General features: G+C 40.6%; 3 protein-coding genes across 3 annotated transcripts in view; 1 reads left to right on the top strand and 2 right to left on the bottom strand.

Annotated features, from left to right (window-relative positions):
• Positions 1-6,791: 6,791 nt before the first annotated feature.
• LOC139129233 (uncharacterized) lies at positions 6,792-10,015 on the bottom strand. Its single transcript, XM_070694877.1, has 3 exons — positions 9,770-10,015; positions 8,098-9,672; positions 6,792-7,994 (listed from the first exon to the last, which is right to left on the bottom strand). The coding sequence occupies exons 1-3, from the start codon at positions 10,013-10,015 to the stop codon at positions 6,792-6,794; spliced, it is 3,024 nt and encodes a 1,007-aa protein (XP_070550978.1).
• A 109-nt stretch (positions 10,016-10,124) lies between these two features.
• On the bottom strand, positions 10,125-11,384 carry LOC139129232 (uncharacterized). Its single transcript, XM_070694876.1, has one exon. The coding sequence runs from the start codon at positions 11,382-11,384 to the stop codon at positions 10,125-10,127; it is 1,260 nt and encodes a 419-aa protein (XP_070550977.1).
• An 8,828-nt stretch (positions 11,385-20,212) lies between these two features.
• LOC139129231 (scavenger receptor cysteine-rich domain-containing protein DMBT1-like) overlaps positions 20,213-23,432 on the top strand; it is a 41,393-nt gene continuing 38,173 nt past the window's right edge. The window contains exon 1 of the mRNA XM_070694875.1: positions 20,213-20,308. Coding sequence (XP_070550976.1) covers positions 20,268-20,308 — 41 coding nt within the window. The 5' untranslated portion in view covers positions 20,213-20,267. The remainder of the gene's footprint in view (positions 20,309-23,432) is intronic.

The raw sequence follows: 23,432 nt of genomic DNA, 5'->3' as shown, positions 1-23,432 counted from the left end.
ATTTAATTCTGTTAAATATCCTTCGAACTTGTGTGGAATTTGTCAGAATTTTCCAGAGACAATAGAACATCTATTTTACAACTGTAACCATACGAAAGCCCTATGGCAAAATATTATGCATGCAATAGGTCGATCACTAGCTCTCAGTTCGACTCCATCAAAGCTTTGTATGATTCTTGGTGATCCAGCAGATAATCTTAATGTGAACTTTATTTCTTTGGTAATTCGTAAATATATTTACAGATCAAAATTTGCAGGGCAACCCCTTTCTTTTCGGGGTTTTGTTTTATTCCTCAGAAAAATTCATGATATTGAATTATGTATAGCCAAGTCCAAAGATAAGCTTGACACTCATAATGAAAAGTGGTCGCCTTTTCTCGACCTTTTTCAGCAAATTTAAAAAGCTGACTCTGTACACCACTCTGTTCTTGTTTCCCAGTTTTGTCTTTGTCTCTTTTTTGCTTCTTTGTCTGCTGTTCTGTTTTTTTTTTTGTCAATAAAAATTTTGTTCATTGCAAAAAAAAAAAAAAAAACAAAAAAAAAAAAAAAAATAATAATAATAATTATTATTATACTTTATTTCAAGAGGGTAATCTGATAACAATAGATAAATATTGTAATTTACATCAGAGCCCTCGCAATTGCGCAAACGTAAACAAAGTATGTAAAATATTGCCCTCCTCCGGTGAATATTATTTTTCGCCCGCCCGCGTGGATTCACACAGCAGACAATATTAATTGAGTTTCAGGGTAAATAGCGGCAACATAAAAAGCAAAAATTTCAATATAATGATAATTTTTCCTCCTGATAATGACGAGAATATAAATAATTATGATGATGGCCATGATCTTTATATTAACAGGTGTCAAATGCCGAATATTTAAATTTTACGAGCTACCCTGACTCGGAACTCTGTAAATTTTAACCATTTATGACGATATAGACATCACGTTGGCACGGTTTACAATCGCTTGCTGAGTAAAAATTCGTTGCCTAAGCGCAGTTAAAGTTTTATAGGGCGTGATTTTGATGTCTTTAGTCGTGAAAATTAGCGTTAGGTTCCCCGGCGTGGACCATACACTCATTAAATACGACCGCATCGGACATGCGTTAAATCGGATTCGGCGCGTGTTCGTAATTTCCAGCCACCATTTCGTACCGACACTATAACGTGCCGTCCAATGCCTATTAACACAGACAACGAGAACACGGCTGGCCGTGCTTTCGCGCAAAAATGGAACGCCATAACGCTTCAATTGTGACTGAGAGTAAGCAAGCAAGTAAGTAAGTAAGCAAGCAAGTAAGTAAGTAAGTAAGTAAGTAAGTAAGTGAGTGAGTGAATAAGTAAGTAAGTAAGTAAGTAAGTAAGTAAGTAAGTAAGTAAGTAAGTAAGTAAGTAAGTAAGTAAGTAAGTAAGTAAGTAAGTAAGTAAGTAAGTAAGTAAGTAAGTAAGTAAGTAAGTAGATAAGTAAGTAAGTAAGTAAGTAAATAAGTCAGTCGGTCGGTCAGTAAAGTAGATTAGTAATGCTAATAAACAAATTACTTCGTAAATAAACAAATAACGAATACGATATATAATAAGGGACCGTGGATAATTAAAACACGTCCACGGTAAACGCATCTTCTGTGTTTAGGGTGGGGGTAGCTGTATTTCGACTGCCGTGCGCAAAAATCGCACTTCACGTTTTCCTATCGGAACATCTCTCTACACACGATTTGATGTATCGCAAATTGAAAATATCGCACTGCATTGTTTGGCATATACCAGGCCAGTACGGCACCGGCGCTACACCAGCATTCTTTTGACATACATGTGAATCAGTAAAATAACGTAACAATCATTTTGGATACACTATTTCATTTCATTCTATTGGCTGCGTCATTGTTGAGTTGGCACTGAACAGAGATTGATTTAGAGGGGGTATGCGGGGAGGGGGGGGGGCGATCGGTAGTGTAGGCATGATTTCATAGCGACATAATTACCGATTGTTGATGATGCGAGACACAGAATGAGGTTTGGTTGGATTTTCACACTTCCAAACTTTCGTTTAGGGGAGAGAGTAGAGGGCAAACGTACTTAGTTTCGTTTACAGTGCGCATGCTTTAATTATCCGCGGCCCCTAAACTAATTAGTTCAGAAGAAATCTTGCTCGCACTTATCGCCTGTCTTAGTAATATTTTCAGAGAGAGAATGAAATTTTCACCTTCTCTGCATACAGTTCAGAGAGAGTTCGTCACGTTCATTTATAATTTAACTTTTTATATCGGCAAGTATTACTGTGAATTGATATTTAGTGTTGAACGACGGGGAAATAGTGAAAGTTTACGAGTACTTTTGCATTGCAATGATTTTTTTTTATCCCAGTATTTTCTGTCTGCTGGTTTCGCCAGCTTTATTGATTATTGTATTTCTCATGTTGTACACATTAGAAACAACAATCCGTTTTTATCTTCGCTTTTACGACGGCTGGCCTGCTGCGTGTGGGGCTGACACCGACGCCGTTGAGTCCTCGCATTTACAGTACTTTCCCGCGTAATTTCGTTCGCCGTTCGCTCCATGGTATACAATAACTCGTTAGAGCCCTGTTAGCTGCATCTTTATGCATTTATATTCCGATAAGATGGTTTTAAGACTGTTTACCGCAGTGTAACTGCAGAATTGTTTCTAGAAAATTGGCGACGAACGTTATTTATACGTACATTTTCGAATTTAACAGATAAATAACTTTCGACTTTCAAGTCATTTATGGTGACCACCGCGCGAGCAAGTACACAAAAACTGTGACCGAATCCATCGCCAAGGATTGAAATGGTGACATTTTCAAAGACGATACTGCTTATACTACGCTACCTAGCCCACACTACCGTCTCTCCGAAGTTTGAATGGTATATTTTGTAATCAAAATGAAAAAAACAATTGACACAGTTAATAAACAATACAGTTTAATTAAATAAAAAAATAATGAAATGGTGGGAATTCACATGATTCGGGATTTCTTATTCCCGGGAATTTATACTTGGACCAGACCGCTGGTAGAACGCAACAAAAACTACAAAACAGATTAAGAAAAAAAAAATTCATGCCCCGTATTGAGATGTCTCTTCATACATACTTGGTAGGCCAATTTTAAAAATCGTGAGTCTACATAACATAACATTTTCTCGTTTTGCTGCAATGCGCGCTAGCACTTTCGGTGCCGGCTTGAATTTGACCTGTTCGTCACTTTCGTTTATGTATGCATATTCATTTGTTTGAAACAAATCTGTGGCTTTTAAGTCGTTGACGCTTTCGCGCCTCGCTATACTAGCAAGCAGCTTCTTCGGTATGCGACAGACGTTTCTAACGGAGAACCACATGGTGTCTGCTGACAAGTGTGTTTATTTGACCATCGTCGCATTTGGCTCATGGGAGGCCACGGTCAAGGACAGCTACAGACGTAAAATAATGTGCGACCAGACAAGTCCCTGGAAAATGTTCTCTTCAATTGTTATTATAAAAGAATTGCCCTAATATGACGGTTTGTAACCAATTAGAGGTTGCATGAGCGTTAATATGAAGATGTCAATAAATACAAACCTATGCACTTGTAAACCTCTCGTCTATCCTATACATTTGCATGTAAATGAATAGATACAATGATTTCCACGCATGAAGACAGACTGACAGATAACTGCGTACACTAACATAGATATATAAATACATACATACATACATACATACATACATACATACATACATACATACATACATACATACATACATACATACATACATACATACATACATACATACATACATACTGGAAAACCTGTTTGTATAGCTCCTTGTCATGCTGAAGGTCGAGGCAGTATGACCTTTTGACCTATGCTTACCTCACTTGTAGGTCAATTTGTCTTCGGAACTATTGTATTTTAATGGATGACAATAAAACGCGAACGGATCAAAACATTTATCCTATAACCTGAATCTCTCGGGAGTGCTCACTTCCAATAATGCCTTCATAAAAAGAGTGTCGACAGGCCACCCATGTTTTTTATTCACGTTCTTTACTTCAAAACGATACTTTGAAACCACTGGACTGTCAACCACCCTTGAAGATTTCTTGAGACAAACGACACATTTATTACACGTCTTTTGTCTTGTGTCCTTCTGGTACAAAAACCGCAGCTGGAGGCACCTCTCGCTTCTACGCCTGAGCGGCGCTCTGTGCAAAAGAAGGACCGTTCATTTTGGGAGCGAGTACTCGCCGTGAGTGATGACCGTGCTAATTTAATCTGTTGCAACGGCGTGTCTATACGGCTTTCAAGATTGACCAGAATGTCGTGAAAGGCACGTGCAGCGACCACTACAAAGACACTTAAAAACAGATACAATACCAACATCAACATATCCCAACATACGGGTAGGGGGACAGATTTTGTCGATAGAGAAATCGATATATCGATCGATCGGTAGATAGAAATACACACGGAGACTGTGAGTGATGTCTGTTACACACGGACATGTGTACATACCTACCTCTGTACATCAATCGATCCATCCATTCATACATACACAGATAGATACATACATGAATATATGTATGGAGATCGATAGATAGACAGATAGATAGATAGACAGGCAGATAGATAGATAGACAGGCAGATAGAAGATAGATAGATAGACAGGCAGATAGATAGATAGATAGATAGATAGATAGATAGACAGATAGACAGATAGACAGATAGATAGATAGATAGATAGATAGATAGATAGATAGATAGATAGATAGATAGATAGATAGATAGATAGATAGATAGATAGATAGATAGATAGATAGATAGATAGATAGATAGATAGATAGATAGATAGATAGATAGATAGATAGATAGATAGATAGATAGATAGATAGATAGATAGATAGATAGATAGATAGATAGATAGATAGATAGATAGATAGATAGATAGATAGATAGCCAGGGACTTTAATTTCACAAACCACCAATGATGTGAACCGATATTCATCACGTGCAAGTTTTAAGGTCGACCTTCTAGACTTTCGTCGATATGAATCGATTCTGTCGTCGCTTTCTTTGTCGGTCTACAGAAAACGTGATACCAGAAGCAGATGTTGGCAAAGTGTTGGTGTGCATACGCTGTCACGTCACAGCCAACGCTGCACGTGTCAGTCAATAAACACACTATTTCAGATTTTATCGCCTGCTGACAGATTATGTGTGACGAGAGTTCTGCAGAAAGGTCAGCTAAACCCAGAAATCTGTTGTTTTTTTACCTTTCCATTGCCGTTTAGATGTCGTATGCCCCTTCTTTCCCATGCAGACGACCACTTCAAATTTAGCCGCTGGAAATGGCGCAAAGTGACAAGGTTGGACCGACAAATTCAACGATGTTGCATTCTGGGTAAACTCTGGCGAATTCGATGAACCGGGGAGCCTAGACCTTGTCGTAGAGTTAAATATCTTCCTTCACGGGGGAGCCTTGTGCCCGTCTTGAACTGTCCGAAAATCAATTTATCGTTTTCTCCGGAGATTTGCTTCTGTGCTGAACTGAAATAGATATACCTAAACACCCGACATCGCTTATAAAACCTCATACAAGTGCCAATTATAGCAATTACACGTGTACTTGAACTTGAATTATTATTATATGTCAAGAGTGTCTGTGTCAGGATTAAAAGGGTTGATATCAGAATAGTGAAATCTAACATAAACGATTGTCATGATTTTCAAAATGTCTCACCATTCTTCGGCACTTGACTAATTTTCAAAGTCTGAGATTATTTATCTATTGAATTCTTTAGATTTGCGATACAGATAATGCAATGGTATGGAGGCAATGTCGATAACTGCCTTAGACCAGTATGGTTTGGGTTACAGCAAATCAGAAAATCTGATTTAACTCTCCTAAAGTGAACGCGGCGACCAGTAGTTCTCATTTTCATGGTATGTATGTATGTATGTATGTATGTATGTATGTATGTATGTATGTATGTATGTATGTATGTATGTATGTATGTATGTATGTATGTATGTATGTATGTATGTATGTATGTATGTATGTATGTATGTATGTATGTATGTATGTATGTATGTATGTATGTATGTATGTATGATGTATGTATGTATGGATGTGTGATATAACCGAGGTTACGTTGGTATTGACGGTTATGTGGTAGCGTGTCGGGGCCGGCAAGGCTAGTATTCCAATGATGAAGGGATGTAAAGACGACTGGAAACAGCGAGTACAATATAATCTAAGATGCTACTTTATTACACTAAGCTCTAAGCTACGTACATAGAGTGATGGTAAGCTGGAGACTGACTTGAGTACACGTGGGCCAAGAGAGATATACATGCCCTCATGAATAGTAATGACAGCTCATGAATAATAATCACATGACACTACGTCACATTCCTCCCTCCTTATTTGATGGAGACAGGGAGTCTACATCACTAGTACGGCAAAATAATTCAGAAAATCAGCAAAACTCAAAATGAAATAATACAATGCTAATACTACTGAATCTAAAGGAAAGTACATGACAATAAAAAAAACTACTGACTAAGTCGGGTACAGCAACCTGGGCAAACACCATTACTATAAGGGTTGAAAATTCAACATGCATTTTCGAAAACAGTGTATATCAGGTCACTACAGCCCTTTCACTACATCATTCATGCACCTTCACACACTACCGTACATCCGAGCTCCACATTCGCGACAATGCGTCTGCATTTGTATTTTCGCTGCCCTTCTTGTACTCAATCTTAAATTGATGCTCTTGCAGTATTAAACTCCATCGCAACAACCTACGATTTTTACTACACATTTGTCTAACCAAACCAACGGATTGTGATCTGTTTGAACTGTAAACTCTCTCCCGTACAAGTAAGGATTCAAAGCTTCCACAGCCCAAACAATGGCTAAACACTCTCTTTCTATAGTTGGGTAATTTCTCTCCCTGGGGAGGAGTTTTCGGCTAATATACTGAACCGGATGTTCCTCTCCCTTGTCATCATACTGACACAAAACCGCACCAATACCATGGTCAGATGCGTCTGTCTGCACCACAAACGGCTTATTATAATCTGGAACTGCCAGAACTGGTGATGATGCTAAAGCATCTTTCAGCTTCTGGAAAGCATCAACACAGCTCTGAGTCCATTGAACATTGGCTGGGCTATTTTTACATGTCAGCTCAGTCAATGGGGTCGCAATGTCAGAGAAATTTGGGATAAACTTCCTGTAGTATCCTGCTAATCCTAAAAATGATCTGACATCACGCTTTGTCACTGGTGTTGGATAATTGACAACAGCATTAACCTTATCTGCCATAGGTTTTATTTTTCCACTTCCAGCACCGTAACCAATGAAAGAAACCTCACTGCCACCAAGATAGCACTTCGTTGGTCTAGCAGTTAGTTTACAACTACGTAACCTCTCAAATATGCTACGCAGGTGTTTAACATGATCTTCCCATGAATGATCATGTGGACCCAAGTCATCCATATATGCTTTTTCTCTTGGCTGATTAAATGTCTTATCCATTAACCTCTGAAAAGTTGCTGGCGCATTTTTCATCCCAAATGGCATAACAGTAAACTCATACAGTCCAAAAGGAGTGATAAAGGCAGACTTCTCCCGAGCACGTTTGCTCAAGGGAATTTGCCAATATCCCTTCGTGAGATCGATCGTCGATATATAATTCGATCCGCCGATTTCCTCAATCAATTCATCTGGTCTAGGCATCGGATATGCGTCAGATACCGTGACCTTATTTAGACCTCTATAATCAACGCAGAATCGAACTCCGCCCTGTTTCTTCTTGACTAAAACGAGAGGCGAGGCATAGGGACTCTTTGATTCAGTGATAATTCCAGCTTTCAGCATTTTCTGCAGTTCCTCTTTAACTGTCTGTTTAGCTGCCTGCGGTAGACGATATGGTTTCTGACAAATTGGCGTTTCGCCAGTGGTTATCACATCGTGTTCTACCTGATCAGTACAACCGGTACCCGTCAGTTAAAACATCACTGTACTCTTGCAGTAAGCGTAACAGTTCCGCAGGCTGATCCGCAGTTACAGAATCCGCAATTACTACATCTCTCCAAGTCTCTGTGCTCTGATCCTCCGGTGTGAAGTACATAGAGTTTTCTATGTCCTTGTTGCACACAGCATCAACAGTGTCAACAAAATACACCGGTTTATTTCTTTCTTTCCATGCTCTCAGCATATTGATATGATAAACCCGCTTTGGTTTTCTACGGCCACCTCGCTCAATTTCGTAATCAACGTTTGAGACTTTCCTCACCACAGTGAATGGTCCTTGCCACTGAGCACTCAACTTATGCGTGGAGGAAGGTAAGAGTACAAGTACTTTATCACCGTTCTTAAAAGAACGTTTCCTTGCTCCCCTATCATACCACCGTTTTTGTCGTGCTTGGGCTTTTTCCATGTTCTTTTTGACAATTTTTCTCATGTCGGCAAGCCTTTCTCGCATCGTTATTACGTATTGCGCCAAGTTTTCCTCCTGTGAACTTTTCTCAGTCCACTGATCCTTGATCACAGCGAGTGGTCCTCTTATACTTCGACCATACATTAGCTCGAAAGGTGAGAAACCGGTACTCGCTTGCGGTACTTCTCTGTACGCAAAAAGAAGGTACGGCAAATATCGGTCCCACTCCTTCGGGTCTTCCGCTACGAAACGTTGCAACATGGCCTTGAGCGTTCCGTTAAAACGTTCCGTTAATCCATTGCCTTGTGCGTGATATGGTGAAGTACGAATTTTTGAGATCTTCAACTTCGCACACATATCCGTCATAAGGCGTGACATGAAGTTTGTACCCTGATCTGTCAAAATTTCACCAGGTAGTCCCATCCGACTAAAAACTTCGATCAACGCTGTCGCAACAGTCTCGGCTTCCTGGTCTGGCATAGCCAAAGCCTCTGGATACCGAGTCGCATAATCCACGATGACTAAAATAAACTTATTTCCTCGTCGAGTTCTTTTCAATGGACCCACAATGTCCATTGCAATTAACTCAAACGGTATATTTATAATAGGCATCGAAATAAGAGGCGCTTTCTCAGACGCTCTCCGTCTTGCAGATTTTTGACATGGACTACAAGTCCTGCAGTATTCTGCAACATCCTTAAAAATACCGGGCCAATAATAGTATTGTAGCAGCCTTTGTTTAGTCTTTTCAATGCCAAGGTGTCCTGACAGAGGTATGTCATGTGACACTCTTAACAATGCATTGCGACATTCCGCCGGTACTACAATTTGTCTAACTTCACGCACCTTATGTGAAGAAATCCACTTACGATACAATAATTTCTCGTGCCAGAAAAATCCAGTTTGATTTTCCGATGATTGATTTGCATCTGCATGCTCTCGCACCTTTGCAAGAGTAAGATCCGCCGATTGAAGTTCTCTTAACTTATCCCGATCTAATCTTAATATTTCAGCATATTCCTGCTGACATTTTAATCCAGTGGAAATATTCTTGGACACTTTTGAAGTGACGTCATCACTTTCCTCGTCATCACTGATGTCACTCAGATCTGATGAAGTCTCATCAAACGGCTCGTCAAGGGCTGATGCATCATGGGAGGTATCATTACACTCACTCTCACTGTTTACATCATCCGCTTTCAAATCGTTTAAATTGTCCTCATCAAACAATCTAGAGATACCCAGTGAATCATCACGTGACCCATTTACCTCTTGGATTTCATTGACCTCGTCGATGGTTTTGAAGCACTGTTACTTTCTCAGATGATTCTACTTCCTCATCGAAGTCATCATCACTTTCTTCCGCTTCACTGAGAGTCGGCAATTCCTCAACAGGTATTGCTCTCACGCCAGACGCCAATTCATTTTGCTTAACTATAGCCTCGCGCTCGTCCTGCGCTTTCTTTTGACGTCTTGTGACCACTAATGCACGGCGATCCTGCAAGGCAAGCGCGTCCTCACCTAGCAGAACGTCCTTGGGTATACCTTTCCATACCCCCATACGCAAAGGTCCAGTGAAAATTTCACTTTCGATGTGGGCTTTGACAACAGGCGCCTCGTGCACTGTTTCGTCTGCAAAACTAATATTGCAAGTCTCTCCAGGCAAATAGTTAGATTGTTGTACGGCCTCTGGCGTTATCAAAGTTTGACAACAACCTGTCCCTCTGTATACTCACTGGTTTACCGTCTAAACACCCAATGTAAGTATTTCTCCCAAGTAGATAATCGTTACCAAATTCAGCCCAAATATCATAGCCTTTGTCATCCTGACTTTTGACATGGCCAACGACCTTTGTCTTTGCTGAACCTGCATTTTTATCAGACTTTTGTTCGGGACAATTTCTTGCCAAATGACCAGTTTTCCCACAAGTATAACACGCAGCTGAGGGCTTTGACTTCTCACCACTCTGAGATGAGTTATCAAACTTCTTTCCCTCACCCTTTTGCTGCTTATTTTTATTGTTAAAACTTTTGAAACCCCGCTTCCGCTCAGTCTGATCGCTAGCAGCGCCAGAATGTGCAGACTTATAAGTCTCACCAAGTTTTACTAACTCCTTATAGTTTTCAGGATCTCTTTCCTTCAAATATGTTTGCATTTGCTTGGGCACGCCCTCAACTAATTGCTCCATAAATAGTTCACGTAACCGTTCATATTTTTCTTCACCACTTAAAGACGGAACCCCACTTGTTTCCATCCAGCGGTCAAAAGTATCGGCAACAATATCACCCCACATACAGAATGTCTCCTCATCTGTATGTTTGCAAGCTCTGAATTTAACTCTGTATGACTCTCTGGTGAGCTCATACTTCCTAAGTATAGCAACTTTGACCTTATCATAATCTAGGGCATCGTCTTCTCTCAACCTAGAATATGCCTCCTGGGCCTTACCTACAAGAGTCGGAGCTAATTTCTTTGGCCAAATCTTCTTAGGCCAACTGTACGTTCGAGCTAGCCTCTCGAATGTACGCAAATGTGTGTCCACATTGTCACCTTCCTTGAACTGAGGGAGCTTAGCAGTCCAATCATTGAACTCACGATCCGTATCAGGCGACTTTGCTTTCGCTTGTTGTACATCTAATTCTTTCATTTTCAAATCGTGTTCGCGCTGTTCCCTTTCTGCCTTTAGTTCAATCTCTCGTTTCGCTTTTTCCAGCTCAAATCTTTGTTTTTCTGCATCTAGACGCATGCGTTCTCTCTCTAAATGCTGCGTGTGATTTGCCTGCTCCTGTTTATACAGATTCAATTTGAGCTGAAGAATTTCTTTTTGATGCAACAGGTTTTCAGCTAATTCTTTTCCACTTAAACCACTTGTTGCGCCATAATCATCGACAGGCTCTTTTTTAACTTTAGGGTCTTGGTTTTCTGTCATACTGGGAAAGTATACTTCATGATCACCCTCCGTATCGGACATACTCATTCATTCACTAGCACACGGCTGTAGTAAGAGATATACACTTACCTGGTCACCCCTAGAATGCAATGGTATCAACCACCAGTGTGTCGACCCCACCCAGTCAGTGTAAATTTCTTAATTGAATGCAACTGAATGATAGTGTTTCCCACGGCTTCTTATCTTTGTTTTTCACTGCTAATGAAAAGATACTCAAGTGCACAATCACAGAAATGCAAATTTCTTGTCGTACGATTTGCACAGGTACTTAGTTAAGGGGCGTTCACCCCAGAAAAACAACCTATCTTTAGATCGTTAAGACTTTGTTTCAATAAGTGTTTATATTAGTACTTACAGTCTTTTGTGTCAACGGGTGTGTCTTCCCGCGTATACTGAAAGATTAATTAAACACTGAAACAAAAAGATTGTGAAAATTCTCTGCACACAGAAATTTTTTGAGAAATTTCAAAGTCATAAAAAAGCAAGTCCGGTTGCTTCATTGACAGTGTCCACGGCAAGGTTCAATTAAGTTCACTTCACACAAAAGTTCTTTTGTCTTCTTTAATTGTCCCCCGTCTTCTGTGAACTTGCTTCTGCTGGCTTATGGTTGAGTTCTCTTCAAGGTTGACACTGCTCACAAAATCCAACTTCTCGTCTCTGGTTTATCAGCTACGTCCACACGGCGACGTCTGCACCAGTATTAAGTTGATCAGCAAATTCAGTTCCCTGGGACTATCTCAGGTATCGGAGATTCTGCTATGATGGTATGTCCACATACCAATGCATACATAAAAATGACGACAGTTGATCTCCCCCTGCAGATAACTTTCCAAAGTTCCGGCAGATATTTAACTTGCTGCTTGTAGCAAAGTCAGGTTAAAACAACCATAGAAGCGTTCGTTCCGAGTCTCTCAGCTTTTAGTAGCACACAGTTACTTTTCAAAGTTCAGAGTGTGTCTTACACACGGCTTATAGTGTCTTTAAAGTACTCACGGGTTAAGCTTCGTTACAACCAGGTTTCCTCCAAGTCCGTCTTGAAAATGTGAGTTAGAATCCCAACCGCTGGCTCCAATGTGATATAACCGAGGTTACGTTGGTATTGTCGGTTATGTGGTAGCGTGTCGGGGCCGGCAAGGCTAGTATTCCAATGATGAAGGGATGTAAAGACGACTGGAAACGCGAGTACAATATAATCTAAGATGCTACTTTATTACACTAAGCTCTAAGCTACGTACATAGAGTGATGGTAAGCTGGAGACTGACTTGAGTACACATGGGCCAAGAGAGATATACATGCCCTCATGAATAGTAATGACAGCTCATGAATAACAATCACATGACACTACGTCACAGTATGTATGTATGTATGTATGTATGTATGTATGTATGTATGTATGTATGTATGTATGTATGTATGTATGTATGTATGTATGTATGTAATATGTATGTAGTATGTATGTATGTATGTATAAATTAGACATTTCAAATATCTCGATTTAGGTCACTCTGTCATGTTTAATGTACACATGAAAACCAATGCTGAAAACCGAAAATTATATAAATTTCAACCTTTATGCACGACTAAAACAGCACGTCCGTCCTGACTCATCGATCGGGCATTTGTCCAAAGTTACTCGGCAAGTACGGCGGATGTGAGTATTTGCACATATGCGTGTCCATCGCTGGGTGTGTTTATTTAGGACTCATGTGGCCTTGGGTGACAGTGATCGATTGGTTTCAAGTTTAAGGACTCACTTGACGCCATTGTAAATTTTTATGGCCCATGACATGCTCACTGTCCTAATGACGAAGTGTTTGTCATAGAAAAAACAAAATGTATAAATTCACAAACATCATAACTTACAGCGATACAGGGCAGCAGTCGACCTCCGTACACGCGGGAAATTGAACTTGACTGGTGTTCATTTTTGCAGTCCCGTGTTTGGGTAAAAATTGCGATTTGTTTTTCAGCGGCGGATAATTTTCGTTTCTCACGTCAACTAATGTTTTTTATTGCATTATAATGTTACATAAGTATTCTTTCAACCAGCTACATCTGAGTATATACACCTTTATTTGACCAGGGGGTTGGGTACAACGCTGGAATGTTGTGTTGTAACGGTGCAGCTGCAGTAAATTGGCAACTTTCAGCATCTTCATTGTGTTTGACTGCCTATCACGCTGTCTCCCCAGGTATTGGTTGCGTCAGGAACAGGAGTACTATACTGTAAACAGCTTGAGCACTGCTGGTATCGTGTGTGACGTCAGAACGTAACTGCTTGACAATGACACTGAATGTGCTGAGGAGATCCGAAACCTGACGACAAATTTGTCATCATAAAGATTGAAAATTGTGGCCGAAAGTTTTTTAATAAAGTTTGACGTACCTCTGAGTGACGTATATATCTGCAAGACGTAGCTAACTTTTCTTTTGCTAACCGATTATATGAACGGTCACTCTTTTTACAGAGCAATAATGATTTCTCATGAGAATACCAACTACCAACCATCGGGGATCTGCACCTGTCCAGCGTTTAAGCGCCCTTCTCCGAATTCCCGTTGATATATGGCTTCACACGGTTTCTCACGAAAAGAAAACTCATTAAGTTTTTAATCATAGCCGACGACGGACAGAAAAGTCTATAACACGTCACGGTTCATCTCTGATTATTCTCCGAGGTCCACTCAAAAGCCATATCAGCACTCCTATTTGGAAGTGTTAACTGCCGTGTCGTCGAACGCCGTTCTCGCAGAAAAGAGGACGTCGAAAAATTCCGCAAAAATCCAGAAATTTTGTGATCACCAGTTGGTGCTGCCAAACAAACCGACTATAAAATAGTGTGATGGCATTAAAATCCGTCCAAAATGAAGATATAAAAATTGAGAGAAGAGGTCACCATAAGTTGAAACACATCAGTGAACAGACGGCGGGAAAGAGTTAGTTTCTCATAATACTAATATAGGTTACCATACATCAGTGGGTATTTGATCGGAGCGCGTTTGATAATTCACAGGAGCTCAAAGATTAGTATCTTGAAATGTAGCGTTGAAAGCCGTAGGTACCCCACCGCGATACACGATAAACGGGTAACCGGAGAATGTAAAATAAATAATTTTCCGAATTAATGCCTTTATGAAATACATATACTTTCCCTTGAGAAATTATCTCAGAGTGCATTCGAGGCTATGACAGACGGCGTGGCATTTTGCAAGACGTGGTTTGAAAATTCTTTGATAACGAATATTGCCAGACTTAAAACAGATAACATGTGTCGGGGAAAAATAATCCTTGTGGGCGAAATGGAAAAAATGAGTCTAACTAGAATTCAAATTTTGCATTGTCCTCACCACCAGCCAATCACGCCTCGAGGAACGAAAATGTCGGTCAACGCGTTTCTCTTTGAAAGATACGTCACTACTACACTGCACGGAGATTGCAACATCGGCTGTGGTTTTTTTTTGAAACGATCCAGTCCGTAGAGACTTTAAACAAGAAAACAAACCCGGACACATTCGGATAAACAACAGAAGTTAGCATATGCGAAACGACCTTTGACACTGGTCAGCGTTGAATGATAAGAGAGCGTTGAAATTGTCAGTTGGACGCGTTAAGCAATGACAAACAAACATAACGAGTTAGGAGTTCGGCGGCTTAGTTCTGAGAGAGAGAGAGAGAGAGAGAGAGAGAGAGAGAGAGAGAGAGAGAGAGAGAGAGAGAGAGAGAGAGAGAGAGAGAGAGAGAGAGAGTTGGTAAAGCAGAAAGGATTTTGAGTTATAGGAAAATGTCGGAAAAATTGACATCCTGGGAACAAAACCCGGTAGCCTGTTCAGGTGAAAATAATCATGTTTTCACAGCATCAGAAATATTGTATCAGGATAGAACTCTTAAAAGAAAAAGAATGTACTTTATTTGATGAAAATCAGATTATCCATTTTGAAGATATGGATTTTTGAAGAATTAAATTTTCAGCATTAATTTGGAAGGGTCTTTGCCATTGTTAACCATTGTTGAATAGGAAAGACAATGGCACCAATTTAGACAAAGAAAAGTAGTTAAATGCTTGTAACTTTGCCATTTCATGACCGATTTGCATCAAATTTTCAGCAGATGTAGTACTTAGTGAGATCAATTTTATTAAGTTACGTATACTTTTGCATATCCACAAACACATTTCCATATAACCATGATATTTTATTGAAAATTATTTCAAAACAGGCCAGTTCCAACTTTTGTGTACGCTCCAAACATCGAAAAATTAGTTTGAAATGAAAAAATGATCGTTGGTCAATATTTTACAGGCCACAATACTGGATCGAAAGGTTAATTTTGGTAAAGTTTCATGTCAAAGTCTTATTTTGATGCCGTTTCCATATTTGTTAGCCCAGTGTCGATTGTGACCCCTCATTTTAAGGCTTATATACTGTCCCCTCCAACTGTGTTACTTTCATAATGGAACATTCCACATCAGCCTTAGGAAATACATTGGCAGTTTTGTGTTTGGCCCGGCTCATTAGAAGAATGGCGGCCATGCTTATCAGTGGGGCAGTGTGTGGATTTGAGGCCCGTTTTCAAACTCATTACTCAATCCACAGTCCGTTTTGTGGAGGGACCGTGCTCAATCTTGGCTAAATGTATTGGACCAAACTTTTTCACAGGTTATAGTATATTTACTATAGAAAGCCATAGGCTATTTATTTCTTTATTATTTGATTTGAGCATACTCAAAATATGGACAAATAAAAATGGTACATCTGTAATCCAGTGTGTTCTGAACACATTTGTCATGTCACTGAACAGACTAACAAAGGCTGATTCTGCTTTAGAAAAAGAAATAAATAGAGAAATTATATCGATTTTACTGGTTCATCGACCTCAGTCGAGCGATTTATAATAAAACAGGCGTATGCTAGTTTAGAACGGTTACCATCGCTAGCTTTCATTTCAGATACGTCAGGTTGTGGTCGCACAGTTTGTATGACTTTATTTGAACTACTTTGCGAACCATTTTCTTGGTTATAGACCTCTTTCTCTGGTAACTCAGCATTATCAGAGCTTGGTACAACAGGTAGTCGGCGCGGAGGCTAGCAACACAGGAATAAACTATACACAGATCTGTATGTGGGATCGACTACAAGAAAACTTGGGCGTTGATTGACAAAGAGATAACTTGTTAAATTACTTCCAAAGTTCTCTACCCCTCCTTCGCCAAAATCTTGTAATACAATACTTTTTTAATAGTTTTCTTTATTTGTCCAATCCCTTGCCGCTTTCTTAAAACAACGGATACTGACGTTGAAGACGCTGTCTTGCGAACGGAATTTCAGCCATACACACAAAAAATTAATTTTCCTAAATTGTACAGCTATTGACTGACCAGACTAGAAATAAAAATGTAAGCGCTGAACATGTCAGAATTAAAATCTTGGTTTGATAACCAGTTCGCTTTTTCATCTCAGTATATACCGTGACAGTTTTCGTGAAACTTTATATGTTACGGCGAACAGTACATGGAAAAGGTCACATTATCTGCAGTAAGATAGAGTTCGTTAAGGACAACTAAATTCTAACATACGTCAAACCTTTACATGTTGAGATGACTTCTTTAAGGTAGTATGCGCCTCGAAAGTAAGTGCCCTAAACTTTCGCTCAAACTTTCTTACATGAAACTTCCAACATTCTCTTACAAGATCAAGAATAAGACTGAAGCGTCACCATCCAAAATTTGGAACAAGAGAAACAAATTACCTAAACATTTACTGACATTTGAAATTCAATATGGCCGCCATCCATGTGTAACTCAACTCTACGGGCAGTATTTTTCGAAAAACTAAGACCGAAAATTCTTCTTACTCCAAGAGCTTTAAAATGAGTTCTAACAAGTGGTAGATCAAAAACGAACTGTAAAAATATGAGTCTGAATATCTGTCCCAAGGCGCGTTTTACCGTTAATGTGATTGTTGTACACACAATAATCAGGAACAAGGCGAGATTCGTAATACACTGGGACCAAACTGCTAAATTCCATTCTTATGGCTGTTTTTTTGACAAGTAAAAAGACAATTCTGCGGGGTCCCTTTTACAAGGAAGGTTTGGTGTTTATTACAGATTTGATCGCAAAAGACCGCGACTGGATAATTACGAGCGTGCAGCTCAGAGGGCATTCTCAGGGAGAATGCGATTCAGCGATTCGAGCGATTCACCCGATTGGAATGTAACTTGCTGAACGAACATGACGAACGGCATCTGAAGGACAGAGTTTGGTTAAGAAAAGAATGCAAAGCAGAGAAATGAAAATGTTGTGGAAAATAGTCAATCAAGTGATATCTATGGGGACGTGAGGAGCCAGGAGTGGCAAGGAAAGGACCGGGGAATCTTACTAAGGTAGAACGCGCCTCGGGACAGATAGTCGTACTCTCAATTTCTACAATTCTTTTCTAATTTACCACTTGTTGGGGCTCATTTTGAAGCTCTTGAAAAAAGAAAACTTTACCGTCTTAGTTTTTCGAAATCCACAATTTTATTTTTCCCCATAGAGTTAACACAGGAATGGCGGCCATTTTGAATTTCAAATATCGCAAAATGTTAGGTAATTTGTTTTGCTGGTTCCAAACTCTGCACAGTGACCTACCGATATTTATTGTTGATTTTGTAAGAGAACAGTTGAAAATTCCTTAAAGAAAGTTTGAAGTTTCAGTCTTTCACTTTCGGGGCGCATACTACCTTAAAGGCGTCTTTTCAAAGATATTTGGATAATCTCCAGTTTGAAGATAGGTTTAGTGAGATAACGCGCGCCACAAAAAGAGCAAAGTATACATACAGAGTTGGGATAGGGATGGGGGGGGGGTAGGGGTCATTAATACCTAGAACACGTGATATCTTAACCCTTCACCACAGGGGTTTTTGTAACTTGCTTGTCGCTCCAAAAGAAATTATAATTCCACCAACACGGGAAGAAGGTGGATGTGGGTTACGGATGAGCAGTACCCGAGAACGAATGATGTTATTTATCGAGCAGTGTGGGTTTTCCTCTTGGAACCAGAAATGTCGACCTTTTCCAACGTCAGTGGATAAATTGTGTGGTAAATGTCATGAGCCTGGCTGTTTAACTTGATCCCCTCGCAGCATATATCCCCGCGATATGAAAATTCTTCAGATAATTGTCATCAGTGGTGTTCTCGCCCCAATGGTTGTGACGGGGGATGATTACCATGGTAACCGGACAAACCCCCGATGCCGACAGGCGGGGTTATCTTCGCATCTCTCTTCGCGAGCTCGAAAAGAAAAGTGCTGGTTCTTTTCCGGATAGTGTACTAGGGGGTTATCTTTCGAATGTGCGATGGTGATGCGTTTGAACGTCCATATTCGATATATAATCAGAGTATAGAATTTCCATCGATATCTATATCATCCCAACCTTTCATCAACGTGTTTGATTTGTAGGCCGTGAGGTGATCCCCCACACAGATGTAGGCCCCTTCCTCTGACTCAAGACAAGCCCTAATATACGGGCAGACTGGACGCCAATCTGCTTTCAGTCGCAGGGAAAAAAACAATAAATCTGCTTCAACCTAGGAACTGCACAGCTACCATGTGAACAAAGTGCAAAAAGTTCGCAGTGTCGACGCTTTGACAGTTTACAGGGGGCGCAATCAAAACAGCAACACTGAGCAGGCAATGGGGATATTGGCCCAGCGACGGACATAAACAAGATCGAACATGAGTTTCAAGATTTACACATATGAATATCAAAATTACGGCCCCCGTGCCTCGGCATATTTATGTTGCGAAATAACCGTTTAACCGCTCTGTTTTCTTTTCGCGCTGTCGCATCAGCGTAAAGAGAGTCCTGCGGTAGCTTGGAGGAAACAAGTGTTTGTGTGCGTGATTGTGTGTGTGCTAGGATATATGGGCCGGAGAGCGGACACTTGGAATTTGCGCACGTACACCAAGCGATTGACTAATCTAGCCCTGTAGTGGGCGCCTGTGGGATCACTTTGCAGGAAGGTTTTACCGTGGTGAAAGTGGATAGAAAGCGCGCAGAGGACCAAACCAATCCCAGTGAAGGTAATGGCGAATTTCGTTTACATCCTTAAATAGCATTGGCTCATTTCCCCTATCTTTGAGCACAGGGTACTTTCTTGGAATCATGTAGCATCTCTCGTGCTGACGGGCTAAAGCTGTATCATGCAACGGCTCTTGACAAACACTTTGATGCATATGCCAAGTGCAATAGAGAGAGAGAGTTAAGTGTAGGTCGCAAGCAGCACTGCATCGATTCGAAAGCATCCCAGGCGTCAGAGACACTTGGCCCGTGAAGACAGATGGATAAATTACAGTCGCACTGCGGAGAAAAATCATAAACGGCACGAATTAGGAACTTGCGTCGAGATACTAATATCCATCGACTGGTCTGGTTTCGTTCAGGTTTCGCTGCGTGGCGTCTCCATTGCGGTTGAAATCTAAGGAAATGGTTCGAATCGTTTCGATAACCTATACGTCCATGTTGACATGCAAAAAGTCAAGTTGAAGCCAGTGTTTTCTTTCTTGCTTGCACTTTGGTCGCATCTTTCTCTTGTTTTGTTTCGTTATACATTTCTTCGGTTTTTAAAAGGAGAACACCGTAAGTCTCCCTGAAAAGTTTGTACAGTAAATTTATGCATGCGTAAAACCCGATACAAGACGCATTCCCATGATTCAGCTGTGTTCACAGCTTGACTGTGAAACTTGCTACTGTTCGGTCGCTCAAAGTCGCAAATGTTTTCCCGCCTTGTAATTGTTGATTTGAAAACTCGTCAGCGCGTCAGCTGCAGTATCTTAAACCTCCTGGTCCGGAGAATTTTATCGCGACAGCCTTACTGCGCATGCAATACCGTCGGTCGGTCCACAACCACAATTCGTGCACGTAAGTCCATTTGTCTGTTTTTGTTGTCTGTTTTGTCTCGCTGTCTGTATGTCTTCTCGTCTGCTGTGTTCTTATCTGGTTGTCTTTCTGAATGTGCCAAAGTACAAGCTCTCCATTTGCCTTGGTATATGTTGCACGTAATCGTTTCATTTGTTTTAGTTACCATGCATATGGAACGTAAAAACAAAATCTTTTGCGGACTACACACGCAAACCAAAACATTTTCTAGAGCGAACCGACCCTCCTAAATAAGCAAACTACACAGCGAACCCTCAGAAACTTCATCGATTGTATGTCGTATACACTGATCTAGCATAACGGAGGCAAAAATCTATGATGTTTAGGGCGAAATCCTCGGTAAACCATTTTCTTGTGACCCACTTATTTTATAGAGTGCTGGTACCACGTGGCTCCTTCATAAACAGACCACAGTTGAAATATCGAGTTTGATGAACGCCCAGGTCTAGGGTGATATGGCAAAAGGCCATCTCAAAGAAAACTAAACACGGGTCTTAAAATGTCCAAGTCCCGTAGAACGAAGACAGATTGGCGGAAAGTCTTGAAGCTTTCGGCTTTGTGGTAAATTTTCTCGTCTTGGTAGCTTTTTTTGCTTTCCGCGGTTAGAAAATGACTTGCTGGAATCATGAGGCATTCGATCCGAGTGACACAAACTACAAGATCAATCATTGACGAGAGAGAGAGAGAGAGAGAGAGAGAGAAGAGAGAGAGAGAGAGAGAGAGAGAGAGAGAGAAAGAGAGAGAGAGAGAGAGAGAGAGAGAGAGAGAGAGAGAGAGAGAGAGAGAGAGACAGACAGACAGACAGACAGACAGAGACAAAGACAGACAGACAGACAGAGGAGAAAAGAGAAGTTATACAACAGAAGCGGCCATACCATTTGCCTTTCATATTTGACATTATTCTTTCGGCGAATGCACCATACACAAACGCCCTCTCTTGCCGTCTTTATTTGGAAGAAGCGCCGAGTACCTACAAATCACGTGATGACAGGCTGAAAAATCAATGTCGCCGACGCTATATTTATTCCGGTTCAATACAGGCATCCAACATGTACAACTAATAATGCGTGAATTAGCACCGTCGGATATAACGATAGTCATCCTACGCGTCTGAGATCACCATTCCTTTGGAAAAAATGTCGCTGGTTCACCCTAGCGAGAAGATGTATAATTTAGTAGGGATTTAGGAGCAAACAAACATAGCGTAAATATAAAACGATCATAATCGTAAAACGCCGAAGCACAACATTTTTATATGCGAATAACTGTCACGTCAGAAAGGACGGGAATTCCTCGGCTCACATTAGGGTCAAGTACGGTGTCCCTCTCAAATCACGTAATTCGGCTTTATGTTTCCCTTGTTAGCTGGCACCCTGCCGTGATAATTGCAAACTGAACTGACAGCATAGTTCGTGACCTGGAGGAGCGAAGAAGACAGCTCGTACAAAGTGTGTCACATTCTGAAACATTGTTCTGTCTCCAAAGGGTCGTGAGCCCGGGGCGTTCTTATCACGGCCGAGTAGAGAAACTATCTATTGCGCCGTGTAAAATCAAACAGCACGTCGGGCAGAGCCGAACACTACAGTATGTAGTGTAAACTATATATCTCTATACTCAAGTTTGGGTATCCCGATTGTATATTGACACTTATTATCAACATTTAGTTTAAATTTGTTGGAATTGTCTGTCGGTTTCATTGCAAATATTGTTTTGCAGAGACACTGAATATTCCGGGTAAATATTACAGTATATATTAGGACTGAGAGAGAGAGAGAGAGAGAGAGAGAGAGAGAGAGAGAGAGAGAGAGAGAGAGAGAGAGAGAGAGAGAGAGAGAGAGGAGAGAGAGAGAGAGAGAGAGAGAGAGAGAGAGAGAGAGAGAGGAGAGAGAGAGAGAGGAACACGGAGGACTGAAATTTGTGCTTTGGGATAGAGAGACGGACGGACAGACAGACAGTCAGACAAGTAGACAGAAATAGAGAGACTGAACATTGGCGCTTTGGGGTAGAGAGGACGGAGGGACAGACAGACAGAAAGACGACAAGTAGACACAGAAATAGAGAGACTGAATATTGGCGCTTTGGTCCAAACTTGCGGGTTTTTTCTCGGACGAAGTTGAAATATGGGTGCTCCAAAAAGTTACTGAATTTGCAATATGCGTGTTCATGATGTCTGACCTTTTGAAGGCTAACTACATCCACACGCCTATACGCTCTTAATAATGTCGTTAATAATGTTTGGAATGAACGTTGTTATTTCACGTCGACAGGAACGGAAGAGGAATGTAATAAAAATTATGACAAAATACATTTTACTTTCGCAGAGGCCGTGGGTTCAAGCGATCAGAGTTTTAGGATAAACTTTCTCGGACTCAATAGAATTTTGCTGTTTCATTTCAAAAATATTTCTTTGTTTTAAAGAGCTCTTTCGATGAGGTAATATATCGAAAATACCGAAAAAAAAACACGGAAGCTGGTATGAGCGTATCAAATGTAATCAAATCCCTGTGCATGTTTCACAAAAGGGTGCGTTGTATACGTGCAGACATTTGGTATTGTTGGAGGTATGTAACGCATGAGGGCGCTCGCGGTATGTCACTAATTCTTTAACCTGCTTCCAGGTGGCCCATTGGGCGCCAAGGCAAAATCTTCATTTCGTAGAATTACTTCATGTGAGAAAATAACACACTTTAGAGTAAGGAATCAAAAGTTTGTCAGCTCGGATACTGAAACATACACACAAACAAACAAACGAACGAACGAACAAACAAACAAATAAACGCGTGATTAAGAAGTACTATGGTTGCTGAGCATTAAGAAAACTAGCATGTTTTCAAACCTTAATCTATAGACCCCGAGGAAAATCTCGAGGGTCTATGCTTAATCCGAGACAGAGGAGACGCGAACAAATAAACCACAAAACCAAGTAAAACGTAATGCGAAAAAAGAAGTATTTCATCAGGTCGACAAGAATGCCATATAGCTCTAGCAGGCTGGCAGATGTGATGACAATTATGCTTCCTGAGAAAAAAAAATGTAACTTCCAAATATCTCAATCGAACACTGTCCGTGACAGTTGGTGTTTCGTTTCTTTCTCTAGCCTAAATTT

The sequence above is a fragment of the Ptychodera flava genome, chromosome 3 (assembly GCF_041260155.1).
Source record: "Ptychodera flava strain L36383 chromosome 3, AS_Pfla_20210202, whole genome shotgun sequence".
Lineage (NCBI taxonomy): Eukaryota > Metazoa > Hemichordata > Enteropneusta > Ptychoderidae > Ptychodera > Ptychodera flava.
The sequence above is the reverse complement of the archived record's forward strand: the minus strand, read 5'-3'. Positions and strand labels throughout refer to the sequence as shown.

What these genes read in the sequence shown, in the direction of transcription:
- LOC139129232 (XM_070694876.1), bottom strand. Translation starts at nt 11,384, where the DNA reads ATGACAGAAAACCAAGACCCTAAAGTTAAAAAAGAGCCTGTCGATGAT.
- LOC139129233 (XM_070694877.1), bottom strand. Translation starts at nt 10,015, where the DNA reads ATGGGGGTATGGAAAGGTATACCCAAGGACGTTCTGCTAGGTGAGGAC. An exon ending in AAGTAGAATCATCTGAGAAA is followed by an intron (nt 9,673 to 9,769) that starts GTAACAGTGCTT and finishes TTGTTTGATGAG; the next exon opens with GACAATTTAAACGATTTGAA. An exon ending in CAGAGACTTGGAGAGATGTA is followed by an intron (nt 7,995 to 8,097) that starts GTAATTGCGGAT and finishes TGTACTGATCAG; the next exon opens with GTAGAACACGATGTGATAAC.